The 16,538-nt window shown below is 50.1% G+C and overlaps 1 gene segment (V, D, J or C); it reads left to right on the top strand.

Annotated features, from left to right (window-relative positions):
- Positions 1-1,426: 1,426 nt before the first annotated feature.
- LOC123347509 lies at positions 1,427-1,910 on the top strand. The segment is given in 2 exon segments: positions 1,427-1,472; positions 1,567-1,910. Coding segments are annotated over 2 exon segments (390 nt in total).
- The last annotated feature ends 14,628 nt before the right edge of the window (positions 1,911-16,538 follow it).

The following is a 16,538-nucleotide window of genomic DNA, read 5'->3' as shown; positions in this document are numbered from 1 at the left end:
AGAATTTACCATTAATTCCTACCCGTTGTTCCCTGTCCATTAACCAGTTCTCAATCCATGAAAGGACCTTTCCTTTTATCCCATGATAGCTTAATTTACGTAAGAGCCTTTGGTGAGGGACCTTGTCAAAGGCTTTCTGGAAATCTAAGTACACTATGTCCACCGGATCCCCCTTGTCCACATGTTTGTTGACCCCTTCAAAGAACTCTAATAGATTAGTAAGACACGATTTCCCTTTACAGAAACCAAATTCATAACAAAAATAAATGTTTAGGGAGATCCGCTTTTACACGTGCACTCGGCTGCCTCAGGTACATCTCACGTCCAAGCACAAGGCATAGCTCACCCAGAGGAGTTTCTCAATATCATGCGGACGTTCAGAGGTGAACAATCCGGATTCCCCCCTGCTCTGCCGCACGTGGTCCATGTTTAACCTCTGCAAGCAGATGGGATGTGGGCCTGTTCTGATGCCCAGCGCCTCCTGCACTTTCAGAACAGGGGGCAAGTTTCAGCTCAGATTTCTAGAGTTGACTTCAGCTGATGTATAGAACAGGGGCAGAAGCCCAGTTTGTCAGGTGACCAGAGCCACAATGTAAATGACCTGCTGGTGAAGACTCCACCGGAACGGGTCACAAACATTTCACAGGCTGAACTTTATTCATCTCCGCCCAGCCTCGGTGCATAGACTGTCAGGTCACTTTCCGAGCGGTTCTCTCGCTTAGAACAAGGGGCTGCAGAGACCCCACTCCTAAAGTCCCCGCAACCAGCTCCTCCCCTCGCCCCGCTGCTATGGAGTCTCACTGTAGCGCAGACTCTCTTCTGCCTGGGGGGTGTGTTTGGTCTCCCGTTAGGTGACGGGGGGGAGGGGGTGTTTGTTGCGACCGGTTTCCTCACTGTTCCCTTCTCACCCCTCCCACGGGGGCCCAGCCGCAGGTTGTTCTGACCCAGGCGGTTCTGAAGCGAAGCAGCCCGGAGAATCCACCTGCTGAAATGCGCCGGTACCGGGTTTAATCCCAAGGGCTGGTGGGTCCCACAGAAACCCGGGAAGTGGGTTGGGGTGGCTGCTGAGTTACCCACACACCTTCCGTCACAGCTGCTCCTCCCCCAGCCTCTAGGAGTGATTTACACTCTCCCTCTCTTTGCTTTTCCCTTATCAAATGTGTACTTGGGACCCCATCGCACTGTGCCGGGCTGCACAAACACACAGCCTGAAATAATCTGATTCCTTCCCTCTGAACGCTAAGAAATCACATCACAGTTTGGGTCTCTTATAAGGAGCGGGATATGCAAATGAGACTGAGAGTTTCCTCTTTAAATCTCTGCCTCCCTCTGCCCAGGCTGCACCCGGAGACCACAATCCGCAGCCCCTGGGTCTGTACAGTGACCAGCCAGTCCCTGAGAACTTTCCCCTCCAGCGCCCGGGACAATGAGGCTTTGGCTCCATTTGCTTTTCACTGTAGCGGCTTTACAAGGTATTTTCTCCCCGTAACTGAATTGGAGAAATAGGGGGACATTACACGGCTGCAGCTCATATTACAATGATTTGTAACCGCTCTTTGTTCTCAGGTGTCCGGTCCCAGGTGCAGCTGGTGGAGTCCGGAGGGGATGTGAAAAAGCCCGGAGACTCTCTCCGCCTCTCCTGCAAAGCCTCCGGCTTCACCTTCAGCGGCGCCTACATGAACTGGGTCCGACAGGCTCCTGGCAAAGGACTAGAATGGGTCGCTTTTATAAGCGACGATGGGGGTGATATACGCTACCTTGATTCAGTGAAAGGCCGGTTCACCATCTCGAGGGATAATCCCAAGAGTGAGCTGTATCTGCAAATGACCGGCCTGAAGCCCGAGGACACCGCCCGCTATTACTGTGCGAGAGACACAGTGACACGAAACCGGTTTGTGATCATACAATAACCCAGGGGGCGGAATCGCGCTTCTCCCGGCAGCCGCGCGGGGGCAGCAGTGACACACACACCGCTCCGGGCTGGGACAGGAGACCCGGCACCCGGCTGACTGTAACACAAACCTCCCGGCAGTTTTAACCCTTCCGTTCCCGGGCAACGTGTCCCCCCTTCCTGCCCAGAGCCCCGCTGGGTGCAGAGATCCCCCGCTTCATCTGTGAACCGCAAACCGGAGTGAGTCCTGTTCTCAGTCGCTCTCCCCTCGCAGATCTGGCACGTTGGCTGTCCCGGGCCCGTCTCGGTGTCAGACTCACAGGGCAGCGTCTGTCAGTGTAAACGGGACAAGCGCATTGCGGTTCGCATCAGACCCAACCGATGGAGCGAATTTCTCATGGGGCCAAATCCTCCCCTGTTGTAAAGTCACCGCAGCTGCTTCCGCTAGACTCGAGTTACTCCGGATTTACACCAGGGAGGCTCTGGCCCTTTCAGCAAACTGGGACTTTAGCGGATTAACGCAGCGGAAGGTGATTAGTTCATTATAACCCGTGTGGGGCCCCTCACCGTGGCGTCTCGGCCCTTCACACGCGGTTATCGCCTTTCTCCCCACAGCGCCGCCGGGAGGCCGGGAACTATCCCAGCCCCTGGGTCAGAGCGGGGAGACTGAGGCACGGAGAGCTGGAGGCTGGATATGGAAATGGGCCATTCAGAGTCCGGGCGGGGCTGTGGGCAGAGATCACCCAGCGCCTGAACAAACCCCACTCCGCTGAGCCTGGGGATGTGGCACCGCCGGGACTTTCCCAAGCGGCTCGTGGATTGTTTTCACCCCACGGACACTGGGAAATCACCACCCGGACACTCCGCGGGTGTCAGTGGGTGGAGCTGAATGATCCCCACTCTAGCGAGCAGGTAAATGTGGGCACTGCTGGGACTTTCAAAAGAGACTCACGTTTTGTTTTGTTTTTTCATCCATGTGACATTTGGAAATCACAGTCTCAGCGTGAACGGTGCAGCTAAGGATCCAGCCCACAATAAAGTTCTACAATTTCATAGAGTCACCATGGAAATAAAAGAGCCCCGCCCCTCAGCCCTGGATGACATCATCAGTGTTTCCCCAGTAATTGAAATTTGGGAGGGAGGGTTTGAATTTACAGGGGGGGTCAGAGCCAATGGGGGGGTGGGACCTTGAGGGTGAAGTTGGGCTGAAAGACACCATAGTAAGAACTGAAAATGTTTCATGACCATTTTATTAGATTTAACTCATGTTTTCAAATCATCACACAAAGTAAAGTTGGCTACTCAAGCCTTCTATGAAGTGCTAAGTCTACATCCTTCTTGGTTTCTTGTTATAATTTTGCACAACTCTGTTAATTAACTTCTTGACTGGAATGCATTCATCTATTGTGGCTTCTCGTGTGTCCGGTACTTCCATTCCTTCAACTGATATGCTCATTAGTTCATTCACATCATCAGACAGAAGGCAACCTCTTTCTGAACACAAAATTCTATTCAATGATGAAAAAGAACCCTCACCTGTAGCTGTTGTGACTGGGAGTAGCAAGAGATGAATTCCTACTTCTTTCATCCCAGGAAATATGGCATAAAGATCAGCTCACGCCACTAGTGATAATAAAAAAAGAACTTGAAGTCAAAGCTTCATTCATTCGTCCTATGATATTCCCATTCTGTGTTCAAATTCTCTATTCTGTCCTGAGCACATGGCAGCCTCATTGCTGGTAGTGCCTCACTCCACTCAACTGTTAGTGTTTTATAGGACAGGGGTCTGTAAAAGTTACATAGAGGTTGAATAGAATCTAGAAGTCGTTCTTGTAGATTTTTAGTAATCAAGTCTGTGTAATTTTTCAGTAGCCTTAACAAACACTTCTTGCCCTCTTCCTTTAAGAATTCAATATAAATGACTTCATTAGTCAACTTCTGGACTGAAGTCTTTGCTTCTTCCAGTACTTTTTCAATGGCTAGCTCTCTGATTGATCCAAATGTAGCTTCTATGGCTGGACAAAGATCTGTTACTGTTGTAGCAGATGCCTGGATGGCATTGTTTAATGATCCAAGTGGTTTCAACAGTAGACTTATGAGAGAGAGAATGGCAATAGTCTTCTCTGAACGTAGTAGCAAAAATGATCCACCAGCCTCACTCCTTAGATCCGTCCCATCTTGGTAGATACTTTCCAAAGCCAGTAATAACAGCTGGAGTAATTTTAAGACAACAGCCAAGGATCGCTCATGAGAAAGCCAGAGGGTTTTCCCAGGTTGGACTAATTTGAGCTTCAGTCACAGTGTATCTTCTATATTTTCTAAGATATTCAGTCTTTTTGGACTCTTGCTGAAAAAAGAATATAATGAAGACAATAAATTTATTGCTTTTTAATGTCTTTTGAAGAGTCTGCAGCTTGTACTACTGCTGTTTAGAATAGATGGCTTCTGCATTGTGTATAGGAGAGATTAGGGTTACACTTTTCTCTGAGCAAAGCTTGTACTCAGCGGTGGCTCCAGGCACCAGCGCTCCAAGCACGTGCCTGGGGCAGCAAGCCACTGGGGGCGCTCTGCCAGTCGCTGCAAGGGCGGCAGGCAGGCTGCCTTCCACGGCTTGCTTGCGGAGGGTCCCTGGTCCCGTGGCTTCGGTGGACCTCCTGCAGGAGGGTCTGCTGAAGTCATGGGACAGAGGGTCCACCGAAGCCACGGGACCAGTGGACCCTCAGTGCTTGGGGCGGCAAAATTTCTAGAGCCGCCCCTGCATTTATTCACTCTAATTTAAGGTTTGACATGCCGGTAATACATTTTAATGTTTTTAGAAGGTCTCTCTATATAAGTCTATATATTATATAAGTAAACTAGTGTTGTATTGTAAAATAAACAGGGTTTTCAAAATGTTTAAGAAGCTTCATTTAAAATGAAATTAAAATGTTGATCTTACGCCGCCGGCCTGCTCAGCCCCCTGCTGGTCTGGGGTTCTGTTCACCTAGGCCGGCAGCAGGCTGAGCGAGGCCTGCGCCCGGGACCCCAGCTGGCAAGGATCCATCAGCCAGAACCCCAGACCAGCAGTGGATTGTGCAGGGCTAGCAGCCAGGACCCAGAGGGCTGGGGGTGGTCTGGAGTCAGCGCTGGGGGCTGGAGGCATCAGGGCAGAGGGGGGGCTAGGGCAGAGGGGGGGCAGGGGTGGCTCTAGGAATTGCGCCGCCCCAAGTAGGGCGGCACGCTGCGGGGGGCGCTCTGGCGGTCGCCGGTCCCGTGGCTCCGGTGAACCTCCCGCAGACGTGCCTGGATGCTCCACCGAAGCCGCGGGACCAGCTGACCCTCCGCAGGCACGCCTGCGGGAGGTCCACCGGAGCCGCCTGCCGCCCTCCCATGGGACACCGCCCCAAGCACGCCCTTGGCGCGCTGGGATCTGGAGCCGGCCCTGGTTACATGCCTAACTCCCACTGACTGTCAATAGCAGTTTGGCGTCTAACCTCTAGGCACCTGCTTGCACCTTTAGGTTCCCAAAAATGCTTGAAAATCTAGCCTATTGTCCTTTACCCAAATGTTTTCAGTTAAATATGTGTTTCGATGCGTGTTCAACTTAAACCCAGGCTTCTCAACTCATTGGGAATGTTGAAAACCACTTATCCATTAGTATTAGCAATCCGGCTGGAGCAGTGGGGAACAGAGCAGGTGAAGCCCACGGAGCCTGCCAAACGTACTTATGCTGTTTATGGTACCTCTGTTGATTATAACAACTGGAGCTGGATCCGGCAGCCTCCTGGAAAGGGAGCTGGAGTCATTGGGATTGATCTGGACAAGTGGAGAAATTGGATACAGATCGAAACAGCATCACCAGAGACAGCGCTAAAGGCCAGCTCTATTTGCAATTGAACAACATGGAAGCTGCAGACACCGCCACGTGTTACTGTTAGACAGCACAGAGCACTCACGCAAAATCCGTCCTGCCCACAGTCAGCTCAGACCCTGTCACCCGTGCCCGATGCACTGAGCAAGCCTGCACAGGAGTGTGATGGGAGATAACGTCTGCTGCAGGCAGCGAGGAACAGAGAGAGAGAGAGAAGTGGGTAGATGAAAGCCTGACTTTTCGCTTTCTCCTACCGGATTCTGAGTTAGTCAGTGTAACCACACAAATGTATCCCTGCATGACAGATAGAACTAATCTCTGTGGAACATTCCATAACAAAAACACATGGCTATTATTCATGGTTTTATATAGACAAATCCCATTTGTTTCACTGTACCATTGTTCTGGGTGCTGCACATCATGTTTACCTTCTGTTTTCACCATGAGTGATAAATTCAGACATAATCAGTAAATCGGAAAAGTATAGAATAATGTGAACATAGCGCTATGGATTTGCATCTTCTCTAGGGTCTGGGGTTCTCCATAGAGTTTAGGCACCAAAATCAAATGAATTTCAATATATGTACTTATATGTTCCCCCTATCACAATAGCACCCGAGTAGCTCACAATACTTTAATTCCTTTACCCTTATAACACCTGTCACGGACGGAAATAGAATAACTCCCTTGTACTGATGGAGGCCCCGAATGAGATTAAGTGCCTTTCCCAAAGACACACCAGTCTGGGAACTGGACCCAGATCTCATGATTTCCAGACCAGTCACTTAGTTGGGGCATAGCTGGAATAACTCAGTGCAGCCATTTTAGTTCCCCTCTTTGTAGTATGGGGGAGATTCATAAAGATTAATAACCGTAACATCATAAAGCCCTTCAGAGTAGAGAACTATCTTGATCTCCATTTTAAAGATGGAGAACTGAGGTATAATAAAAAGGTGAAAGGCCAGATTTGTAAAGGGAGTAAGGCATCTAGTGAGATTGCAAAAACTACCGAGGTCCCCAAATCTCCTTCATTTCAACAAGTGTTAAGTACCTAGATACCTTTAAGAAAATCTTAGGTGCTTAAAGACACAGACACCCAGGGATATTTCCAAAAGAGACTGAGGGAGTGAAAGTGCCCCTTAGCAGGGGAGGGAGAGCTCAGTGGTTTGAGCATTGGCCTACTTAAACCCAGGGTTGTGAATTCAATCCTTGAGGGGGCCATTTAGGAATCTGGGGAAAAAATCTGTCTGGGAAGGGGCCCTGCTTTAAGCAGAAGTTCGACTAGATGACTTCCTGATGTCCTTTCCAACCCTGATATTCTATAACTGAGAATGCCAAATTCATGATGAACTGCTGAGAAATAGGCTAAACACAACCCAGAACTGCTGGTTACTCTTTGATAAGATATACCAAACCAGCCACAAAATTAAACTCCTGTTTCACCACACTGGCTAACAAGAAAACATAAAGGCAGTTTCCTCAGGCATTCCAGTTCTGATAACACCACCAAAACCACTGGATTCAGAGATGAGTGGTTCTTTACAACTAATTTAATCAAATAATAGGTTTTTCTGATCCCAAAGGACCAGCCACACACCCAGGTCAATATATAACTTAGATCCTACCCAAAAATCACACTAGTGCTAATCTTTTAGTATCTAAAATCTAAAGGTTTATGCATAAAAAGAAAGAAAGGTGAGAGTTAAATTTGGTTTAAGGAATCAATTCCATACAGTGATGGTAAAGTTCTTGGTTCAGGCTTGTAGCAGTGTTGGAATAAACTGCTGGCTTAAGTCAAGTCTCTGGAGTACATCCACAGCTGGGATGGGTCATTCAGTCCTTTGTTCAGAGCTTCAGTTTGTACCAAGGTTCCTCCAGAGGTAAGAAGCAGGATTGAAGACAAAGTGGAGGGGTTTCCAGGGCCTTTCATAGCTTTTGCCATGTGGAGGGCATCCCATTGTTCTTACTGTGGAAAATCACAGCAACAAGATGGAGTTTGGAGTCACATGGTGGGCAAATCCCACGTCCATGCATTTCGCCTAGTCAGAGCAGGACATTTCATTAAGTGTAGATGGGCGTCTCCCATGGTCTATTGTTAGTTAAATGTTCTTTGCATGGATCAGTCAATTTGAATAGTCCCTCCAAGGCAGAGGTGGGCAAACTATGTCCCTCGGGCCACACCCAGCCAGCGAGACCCCCTTGCCCAGCCGCTGAGCTCCTGGCCCAGGAGGCTACCCCCGGCCCCTCCCCTGCTGTTCCCCTTCCCCTGCAGCCTCAGCTCACTGTGCCACCGGCGCAATGCTCTGGGCGGCTGGGCAGCACGGCTGCCACGCTGCCACCTGACCCGGTGCTCTGGGTGGTGCAGTAAGAGGGCAGGGGAGTTCAGGGTGCTGTTCAGGGGGTGGAGGTGTAGATAGGGGTCAGGGAAGTCAAAGGGTGGGGAACAGGGGTGGTTGAATGGGGGAAGGGGTCCCAGGAGGGCAGTCAGGAAGGAGGTGGGGTTGGATGGGGTGGGGAGGGGCAGTCAGGGGCAGAGGGTCCGGGAGTGGTCAGGGGATAGGGAGCAGGGGGGTGGTGGATGGGGTAGGAGTCCTGGGAGGGCTGTCAGGGGGCAAGATGTAGCGGGGGGTCAGATAGGGGCCGGGGTCCAGGCCATGCCTGGCTGTTGGGGGAGCTCTCCATTCAATTTTGGAAACCTGATGTGGCCCTCAGGCCAAAAAGTTTGCCCTCCCCTGCTCCAAGGTCTTCTGGGTAATAACTTTGTGGGCATTGCCCCAGGAGCAAACATTTGAAATCCAAGTATAGAGCCCCCAATACTTATAATGTCACATACAAAAATGATACTTGCATACAGATAGCATAATCATAATCAACAAATCAAACCTTTTCATATACACACCACTCAACAACCTTTGTACAAGATTTGCTGCAAATATGTAACAGTGGTTGCAACAATGATCTATATAGTCATATTTTAATCAGATAATGTCACAGGGTCATTAGGAAAGTCAGGGCAAGTTGGGTTTCTGGCCTGATTAGACACATTAGTAAATCTTTATCTGCATCTTTGGGTGCCTAAATTCTTTTGAAAAACTGCCCCCAAGGGGCTTGCCGAAAGTGACACAGGAAATCTATGGAGACTGCTACCCCTTCCCTTCTCTGTTATGCCCCTTATTAATATACACTAGGCTGTTGATTAATTGCAGATAACTCAGTGTTATGAGAATGCCTGGTCTCACTTTCAGGTGACATTGTAAACAAGAAGTGGGCAGCAGTATCTCCCATAAAGGTAAACAAACGTGTTTGTCTTAGCGATTGGCTGAACAAGAAGTAGGACTGAGTAGACTTGTAGGTTCTAAAACATTATATTGTTTTATTTTTGAATGCAGCTTTTAGTACATAATTCTACATTTGTAAGTTCAACTTCCACGATAAAGAGATTGCACTCCCATACTTCTATTAGGTGAATTGAAAAAATACTATTTCATTTAAAAAGAATGAGGAGTACTTGTGGCACCTTAGGGGGGAAATTAGCATGGGGAAATAGTTTTTAGTTTGTGTAATGACCCACCCACTCCCAGTCTTTATTCAGGCCTAATTTGATGGTGTCAGGCTTGCAAATTAATTCCAGTTCTGCAGTCTCTTGTTGGAGTCTGGTTTTGAAGTTTTTTTATTGAAGAATTGCATCTTTTAGGTCTGTAATTGAGTGATCAGGGAGGTTGAAGTGTTCTCCGACTGGTTTTTTAATGTTATAATTCTTGACAACTGATTTGTGTCCGTTTATTCTTTTGCACAGAGACTGTCCATGTTGGCCAATGTACATGGCAGAGGGGCATTGCTGGCATGTGGCATATATCACATTGGTAGATGTGCAAGTGAATGAGCCCCTGATGGTGTGGGTGATGTGATTAGGTCTTATGATGGTGTCCCTTGAATAGATATGTGGACAGAGTTGGCAACGGGGTTTGTTGCAAGGATAGGTTCCTGGGTTACTGGTTTTGTTGTGTGGTGTGTGGTTGCTGGTGATTTTTTGCTTCAGGTTGGGGGGTTGTCTGTAAGTGAGGACGGGCTTGTCTCCCAAGGTCTGTGAGAGTGAGGGATTGTCCTTCAGGATAGGTTGTAGAACCTTGATGATGCGCTGGAGAGGTTTTAGTTGGGGGCTGAAGGTGACAGCTAGTTGTGTTCTGTTATTTTCTTTGTTGGGCCTGTCCTGTAGTAGGTGACTTCTGGATACACTTCTGGCTCTGTCAAGCTGTTTCTTCACTTGAGCAGGTGGGTATTGTCATTTTAAGAACACTTGATAGAGATATTATAGGTGCTTGTCTCTGTCTGAGGGATTGGAGTAAATGCGGTTGTATCTTAGAGCTTGGCTGTAGACAATGAATCATGTGATGTGGTCTGGATGGAAGCTGGAGGCATGTAGGTAGGTTTAGCGGTCAGTGGGTTTCTGGTATAGGGTGGTGTTTATGTGACTATTGCGTATTTGCACTGTAGTGTCAAGGAAGTGAATCTCTTGTGCGGACTAGTCCAGGTTAAGGTTGATGGTCAGATGGAAATTGTGGGAATCCTGGTAGAATTCCTCCAGACCTTATTTTCCATGGGTCCAGAAGATGAAGATGTCATCAATGTAGCACAAGTAGAGTAGGAGTGTTAGGGGACGAGAGCTGAGGAAGCGTTGTTTTAAGTCAGCCATTAAAATGTTGGCATACTGTGGGGTCATGTGGGTACCCATAGCCGTGCCGCTGACTTGAAGGTATACATTGAAGTTATCCTGTTGATAATAGCCCACTGTAATTGATTTGTCTCATTAGAATTGGTAAGGCAATCCCCATCTTTTCATGTTCTCATATATATATCTTCCTACTGTATTTTCCACTCCATGCATCTGATGAACTAGGTTTTAACTCAGGAAATCTTATGCTCAGATAAATTTGTTAGTCTCTAAGGTGCCACAAGTACTCCTCGTTCTTTTTGCTGATACAGACTAACATGGCGACCACTCTGAAAACTATTTATTTTGTTTTTTACAGTGCAAATATTTATAATAAAAATAATAATATAAAGTGAGCATTGTACACATTGTATTCCATCTTGTAATTGAAATCAATTTATATGAAAAAGTGGAAAACATACACAAATATTTAAATAAATTATATTCTATTATTGTTTAACAATCCGATTAACGGCAAACTGAGGCAAAGGTTACTTTAAGTGGCATCCCAAGGTCACACCAGGGGTTTGTAGATCGGTGACGAATGTAATAACCAGGACTCCAGTCTCCCAGGCTGAGAAGCTACACACTGGACCCTCCTTCCTACTCTCAGGCAGCCCTGCCCTGTTGTCAATGTATGTGTGCTGAGCTGAGCCCCCTGTCTCTGTGTGGTATAAATGGGATACTTGTCTCCGAGGGGATATTGCCATGTGCTGAGACACCGCCCACTGTCATCTCTTATACCCACCCTGGGAAACCCGCATGCAAATCCCTGCCCCGGGGGGGTCCTGTTTAAATACCCATCCCTGGTTCTAGGAGCCTCAGTCTCTCCCCAGACACAGAACTGCCCAGTCCAGCCCGCTGGGGAGTTTCCCTCATTTCATGAAAACGAGAATGAAATCTCTGTGGCTTTTCCTTTCCCTGCTCTCAACCCTCACCTGTGAGTGTCTCTGGGGCAGTGGGGGGAAAAGGACAGAGCCATGGATTTGTTCGATGGTTAATATTGTCTTTGCTTTTTTTCTCCTTTTCCCAGGTGTTCTGTGTGAGGTGCAGCTGGTTCAGTCCGGCCTGGGGGCGGTGAAGCCCGGAGAGACCCTCACCCTTAGCTGCGCTGTCTCCGGTGAAACTATCGATAGTGGCTATGGTTGGAGCTGGATCAGGCAGCCTGCAAGGAAAGGGCTGGAGTGGATGGGACATATTTTCCAAAATGTTGAAGGAGAGTGGGAAACAGCTTATACCCCGTCTCTCCAAAGCCGAGTAACCATCTCCGCAGACACCGCCAAGAACCAGGTCTCCCTGCAGCTCCGCTCGCTGACAGCTGCAGACACCAGCACCTATTACTGCGCAGGAGACACAGTGAGGCAGAGCAGAGCGGGACTGGTACAAAAAGGGGAAACGGATTGTGAGCAGCGCAGGGAGACAATATGAGCTCCGAGTCCCCCAATAAAACCGAAAGAAAACGCAAAGGGGAGGCGGGTAAGGAATGCAAGGGAATTTATTTTATATATTTAGACCATGGTCGGCCTGACCATAATTTCTCCATTAGGTAAATGTATATTCAGGAGCCCAGTGCAGGTTGTTAGTTGCAGAAACACAGAGAAAGTCTGACTCATCTCAGAGTTCTACTCAGAGTAATTCACATAGTTAATGGAAGGAGTCTGTCATTTATAAGGAATAGGAATAAGGATGACAGTTTCCTGTTTAAATCTGTCCCTTTCTCTACCCAGGCTGCACCCGGAGACACAATCCGCAGCCCCTGGGTCTGTGCAGTTGCCAGCCAGTCCCCTGAGAACTTTCCGCTCCAGCACCAGGGAACTAGGGGCCAAGAGCTGAGGAAGCGTTATTCTAAATCAGCCATAAAGATGTTGGCACACTGTGGGGCCATGCGGGTACCCATAGCAGTGCCGCTGACTTGAAGGTCTACAACTATTTCACATTGCGGGACAGTGTACACCTTCAAGTCAGGTCAGTGGAGAAGCCGAGCCCTTAGTGCAGGTCAGGGGTCGTGCGGAGCCCAGAGTGAGGGTTGTTTGACAGGCAGGGTGGGGTCAGTGATCGCTGAGTGATCTCCCCCCTCAGCCCATTGATCATACTCTGGATAAAAATCCACCCTTTTGTAGAGGGGGCAGCACAAGCGTCTATGCACCTCCTGAGTGGCACCGAAGCATTTGAGGGTCTGATGCCCAGATCCACATTCCCACCACAATCCAAAGGAAACACGTCTGTGAGTTTCATGCTCCGTGGTGGGAAGAGGAAGGAAAAGTGGGTATGGATCCAACATAAATGTGAATGGGAAGGGGAATCGAAACGGAAGTATCCAGGGGGTATTAATCTGAATGGGGATATGAAGTGGAGTATAAATGGGACTACAGGGGGAAATAGGAACAGTTATATGACTATGAACTCCTATGGATGGGATTGGCAATATGAATGGGAGGGTGAACTGGAATGTGAATAACAACGTAAATGGAAATACAAATCCAAATAGAAATACCTCAGAGAAAAGCACTACGAATGCTTACCTCCAATACTGACCTGCGGTCCTGCCTCCTCCTGTTCCCCAGTTCATCCTCTCTCTGGTCGGATTCACATTTTTCATTTCCAGTCAGTTAAAAGTGTCATGAGGAGAGTATGATACTGACACCCCCCCTCACTCTAGAACTCTCCCCTCCCCTTTACACCTCCCCCCACTACCCCCCACGGCCACGCTCACCTCATACAGACCCTACGTTACTGCCCATTTTCCCCCTCTCTGCACCTACCCACCACGGCTACCCACAGCCTCCCTCACGCCACAGAGACCGAAAAGGCTGGGTGCACCCTCTGCCTTCTATACCCGACACCACAGTTACTGTCATCACCCCATAGAGACCCGCTCATCCTGGCCTGGTCCCCTCCCTTCTACCGCTAATCCAGGCTCCCTCTTCATTCGAAGAGCGGTGACCTCTGGACATCTCTCCCTCCCCGGGGGTTGGATCCCAGATATGAATGTGCTACAGCCCCTCCTGACAGCAATATGCAAAGCCCAGGAATCTTGGTTTCTCCCCCGCAAAATACCCCACAGCCCCCCCCCACACACAAACACACACAAACTCCAGGATCCGGTTTAGGAATTGCACTTCAGCTCAACGCACGAGAGACCCACTCCTGAACCGGCCCATCGCTGTTATCCCCATCACACCCAGGCACTGCACCGGCCGGCCTCTAAGCTGCAAATTCCCACCATCAACCAGGGCCACACAGAGGATTCAGGGGGCCTGGGGCAAAGCAATTTTAGGGGCCCCTTCCATAAAAATAAGTTGCAATACTATAGAACACTCTATTCTAGTGGAGGCTCAGGGCAAATTCCCCCACTTGCCCCACCCCCGGGCGGCCCTGCACTCAACTGAACCCCGAGAAGCCGGGCAATGAGGAGTCACAGGTGAAGAATCCCCCCAGGCTTTTCTAACCCCCCCCCGACATTCTCCGCTGTCAGTGACACTCTGCGCTCACCCCAGAGACATTCTGCCCTCAGCACATTCACCGCCCTGGCGCTGCGCATCCAGCTCTGAACTCTGGCCTGAGACTTTCCTCCGAGCACTTCTCCCATCTCCAGCGACCATCTGCAGCACCGCCCTGCTCCATGCACTAGGCGCTCCTGCTGCGGCCCCGGCCCCCGGTCACTGCGCATGTCCGTGGAGCGGGCCCCTGCTGGGAAAGGGAAGGGGACACTTTGCCCCAGCGCCGCGGGGAATCTTCACCCTCCAGCGGGTGTCCCCCAAACCAGTGAAAACCTCGGACCTGACCCCGTCACTGACCCCACAGAACCACCGCCCCAGGGTGCACGGGGAGTGGGGGCTTCCGAGCAGAATCCCCCACCATCTCTTAGTTCACTAGAATAGATTTCATAGGGGGCCCAAATCCCCGGGTAAAGAATTCTGGTTATTCAAGGGAGCTGTTTGTTTCTCCCATATACAACAGGATAAGAAGCATCTGAGCCATTGTGTTAATAATTTACATCTCCGAGGAGAGGAGTCTGTATCTCTTATAACGAGCGGGACAGGGCAGTGGTTCTCAGACGGGGTAAGCGGAGGTCTTCCTGGGGATGCATCAGCTCATCCAGACATTTGTCTAGTTTTACAACAAGCTACATAAAGAGCACTAGCCAATTCAGTACAAACTCAAACTTCATACGGACAATGACTTGTTTATACTGCTCTACAGGCTGAAATTTAGTACAATATTTATATTCCAATCAATTTATTTTCTAACTATATGATAAAAATGAGACTCAGCAATTTCTCGATAAGGTGCTGTGACACTTTCGTATTTTGATGTCTGATACAGTTTTTATGTGAGGTGAAACTTGGAGTATGCGAGACAAATCAGACTCCTGATTCAGTACAGTCTGGAAAGGCTGACAGGACAGCCACTGAACTAGGCCATTTTCCTGTCTCTATTAGTGGCAAGAACCAATTGCAAGAAACCCTGGTCCCTGGTCAGGCCACTCTTGGTCCACTAATCCCAGGGAGGCTCCACAGCAAACTTAACTCTGTCCTCAGACTCCCCCCTCCCCCCCCCAGCTTCTCCCCCCCTGCACCCACAGGCGGGCCCCAGACCCGGCCCAAAGCACGAGCCAGGCTTGCTCCGATCACGTTCCTAGTGTCACGGATCATTTCAATGGAGCCGGTCACTGCCGGGAAGGGAAAGGGGCTTCCGTCCCCAATCCCCCCCCCCCCCCGCGCCATGGGGAATCTTCCCGCTCCAGTGAGTGGCCCAGCCCAATGGATCCCTGGGACACGACCCCTCCCCGGACACTGACCCCCCCTGACCGGACGTTGCATGGCCCTTGTGCCCCTGGAATGGGGCTCCAGAGCTGAGTCACCCCCAGCCCCAATGTCACCTCACAATAGCCAGGCCCTCAGTTCCCGGGTGGGGAAATACAGTCACTGCAGGGAGCTTTTCACTCCTCCCAGGGGTCCGAAAGTGTCAGGAGGATCCCAGCACCCTGTGCCCGGCGCTGCACAGACACAGCACAGGACAGTCTGACTCCCGCACCCGGAGCCCTAGTGCGAGTCACTCAGATCGCTGGCAGCAGGAGTGTGTGTCTCTTATAAAGCGGGGACATGCAAATGAGGGAGACAGTTTCCTGTTTAAATCTGAGCCTCTCTCTGCCCAGGCTGCACCCGGAGACACAATCCGCAGCCCCTGGGTCTGTGCAGTGACCAGCCAGTCCCTGAGAACTTTCCCCTCCAGCACCTGGGAAAATGGGATTTTTGCTCCTTGTAATTTTCGCTCTAGCCGCTTTGGAAGATATTTTCCTCCTCTGAATAAGTGGCAGAGTTAGAAGAATATTGTGTTACCGCTGTTTTTATACCGATATTAATGGCCTGTCTTTGTTCTCAGGTGTCCGGTCCCAGGTGCAGCTGGTGGAGTCCGGAGGGGATGTGAAAAAGCCCGGAGACTCTCTCCGCCTCTCCTGCAAAGCCTCCGGGTTCACCTTCAGCAACGCCTACATGAGCTGGGTCCGACAGGCTCCTGGCAAGGGACTAGAATGGGTCGCTGAAATATACACCGGTGGGAGTACTATAAACTACCTTGATTCCGTCAAAGGCCGATTCACCATCTCCAGGGATGATCCCAAGAGTGAGCTGTATCTGCAAATGACCGGCCTGAAGCCCGAGGACACCGCCCGCTATTACTGTGCGAGACACAGTGACACGAAACCGGTTTGTGATCATACAAAAACCCAGGCTGCGGAATCGCGCTTCTCCCGGCAGCCGCGCGGGGGCAGCAGTGACACACACACCGCTCCGGGCTGGGACAGGAGACCGGGCACCCGGGTGAATGTAACACAAACCTCCCGGCAGTTTTAACCCTTCCGTTCCCGGGCAACGTGTCTCCCCTTCCTGCCCACTGCCCCGCTGGGTGCAGAGATCCCCCGCGTCATCTGTGAACCCCAGTCCGGAGTTAGTCCAGGAGAGGCGGCTGCTGAGGGAGAAGCAGAGGCCCGTTGGTGGTGGCGGTGGGGTCATGGGGGCACTACGGTCACAGAACGCAGCTCCCACTGAGTGAGATTTGGCCCAGGACTCCCCAAAGGCTTGTGT

The sequence above is a fragment of the Mauremys mutica genome, chromosome 13 (assembly GCF_020497125.1).
Source record: "Mauremys mutica isolate MM-2020 ecotype Southern chromosome 13, ASM2049712v1, whole genome shotgun sequence".
Lineage (NCBI taxonomy): Eukaryota > Metazoa > Chordata > Testudines > Geoemydidae > Mauremys > Mauremys mutica.
The sequence above is the reverse complement of the archived record's forward strand: the minus strand, read 5'-3'. Positions and strand labels throughout refer to the sequence as shown.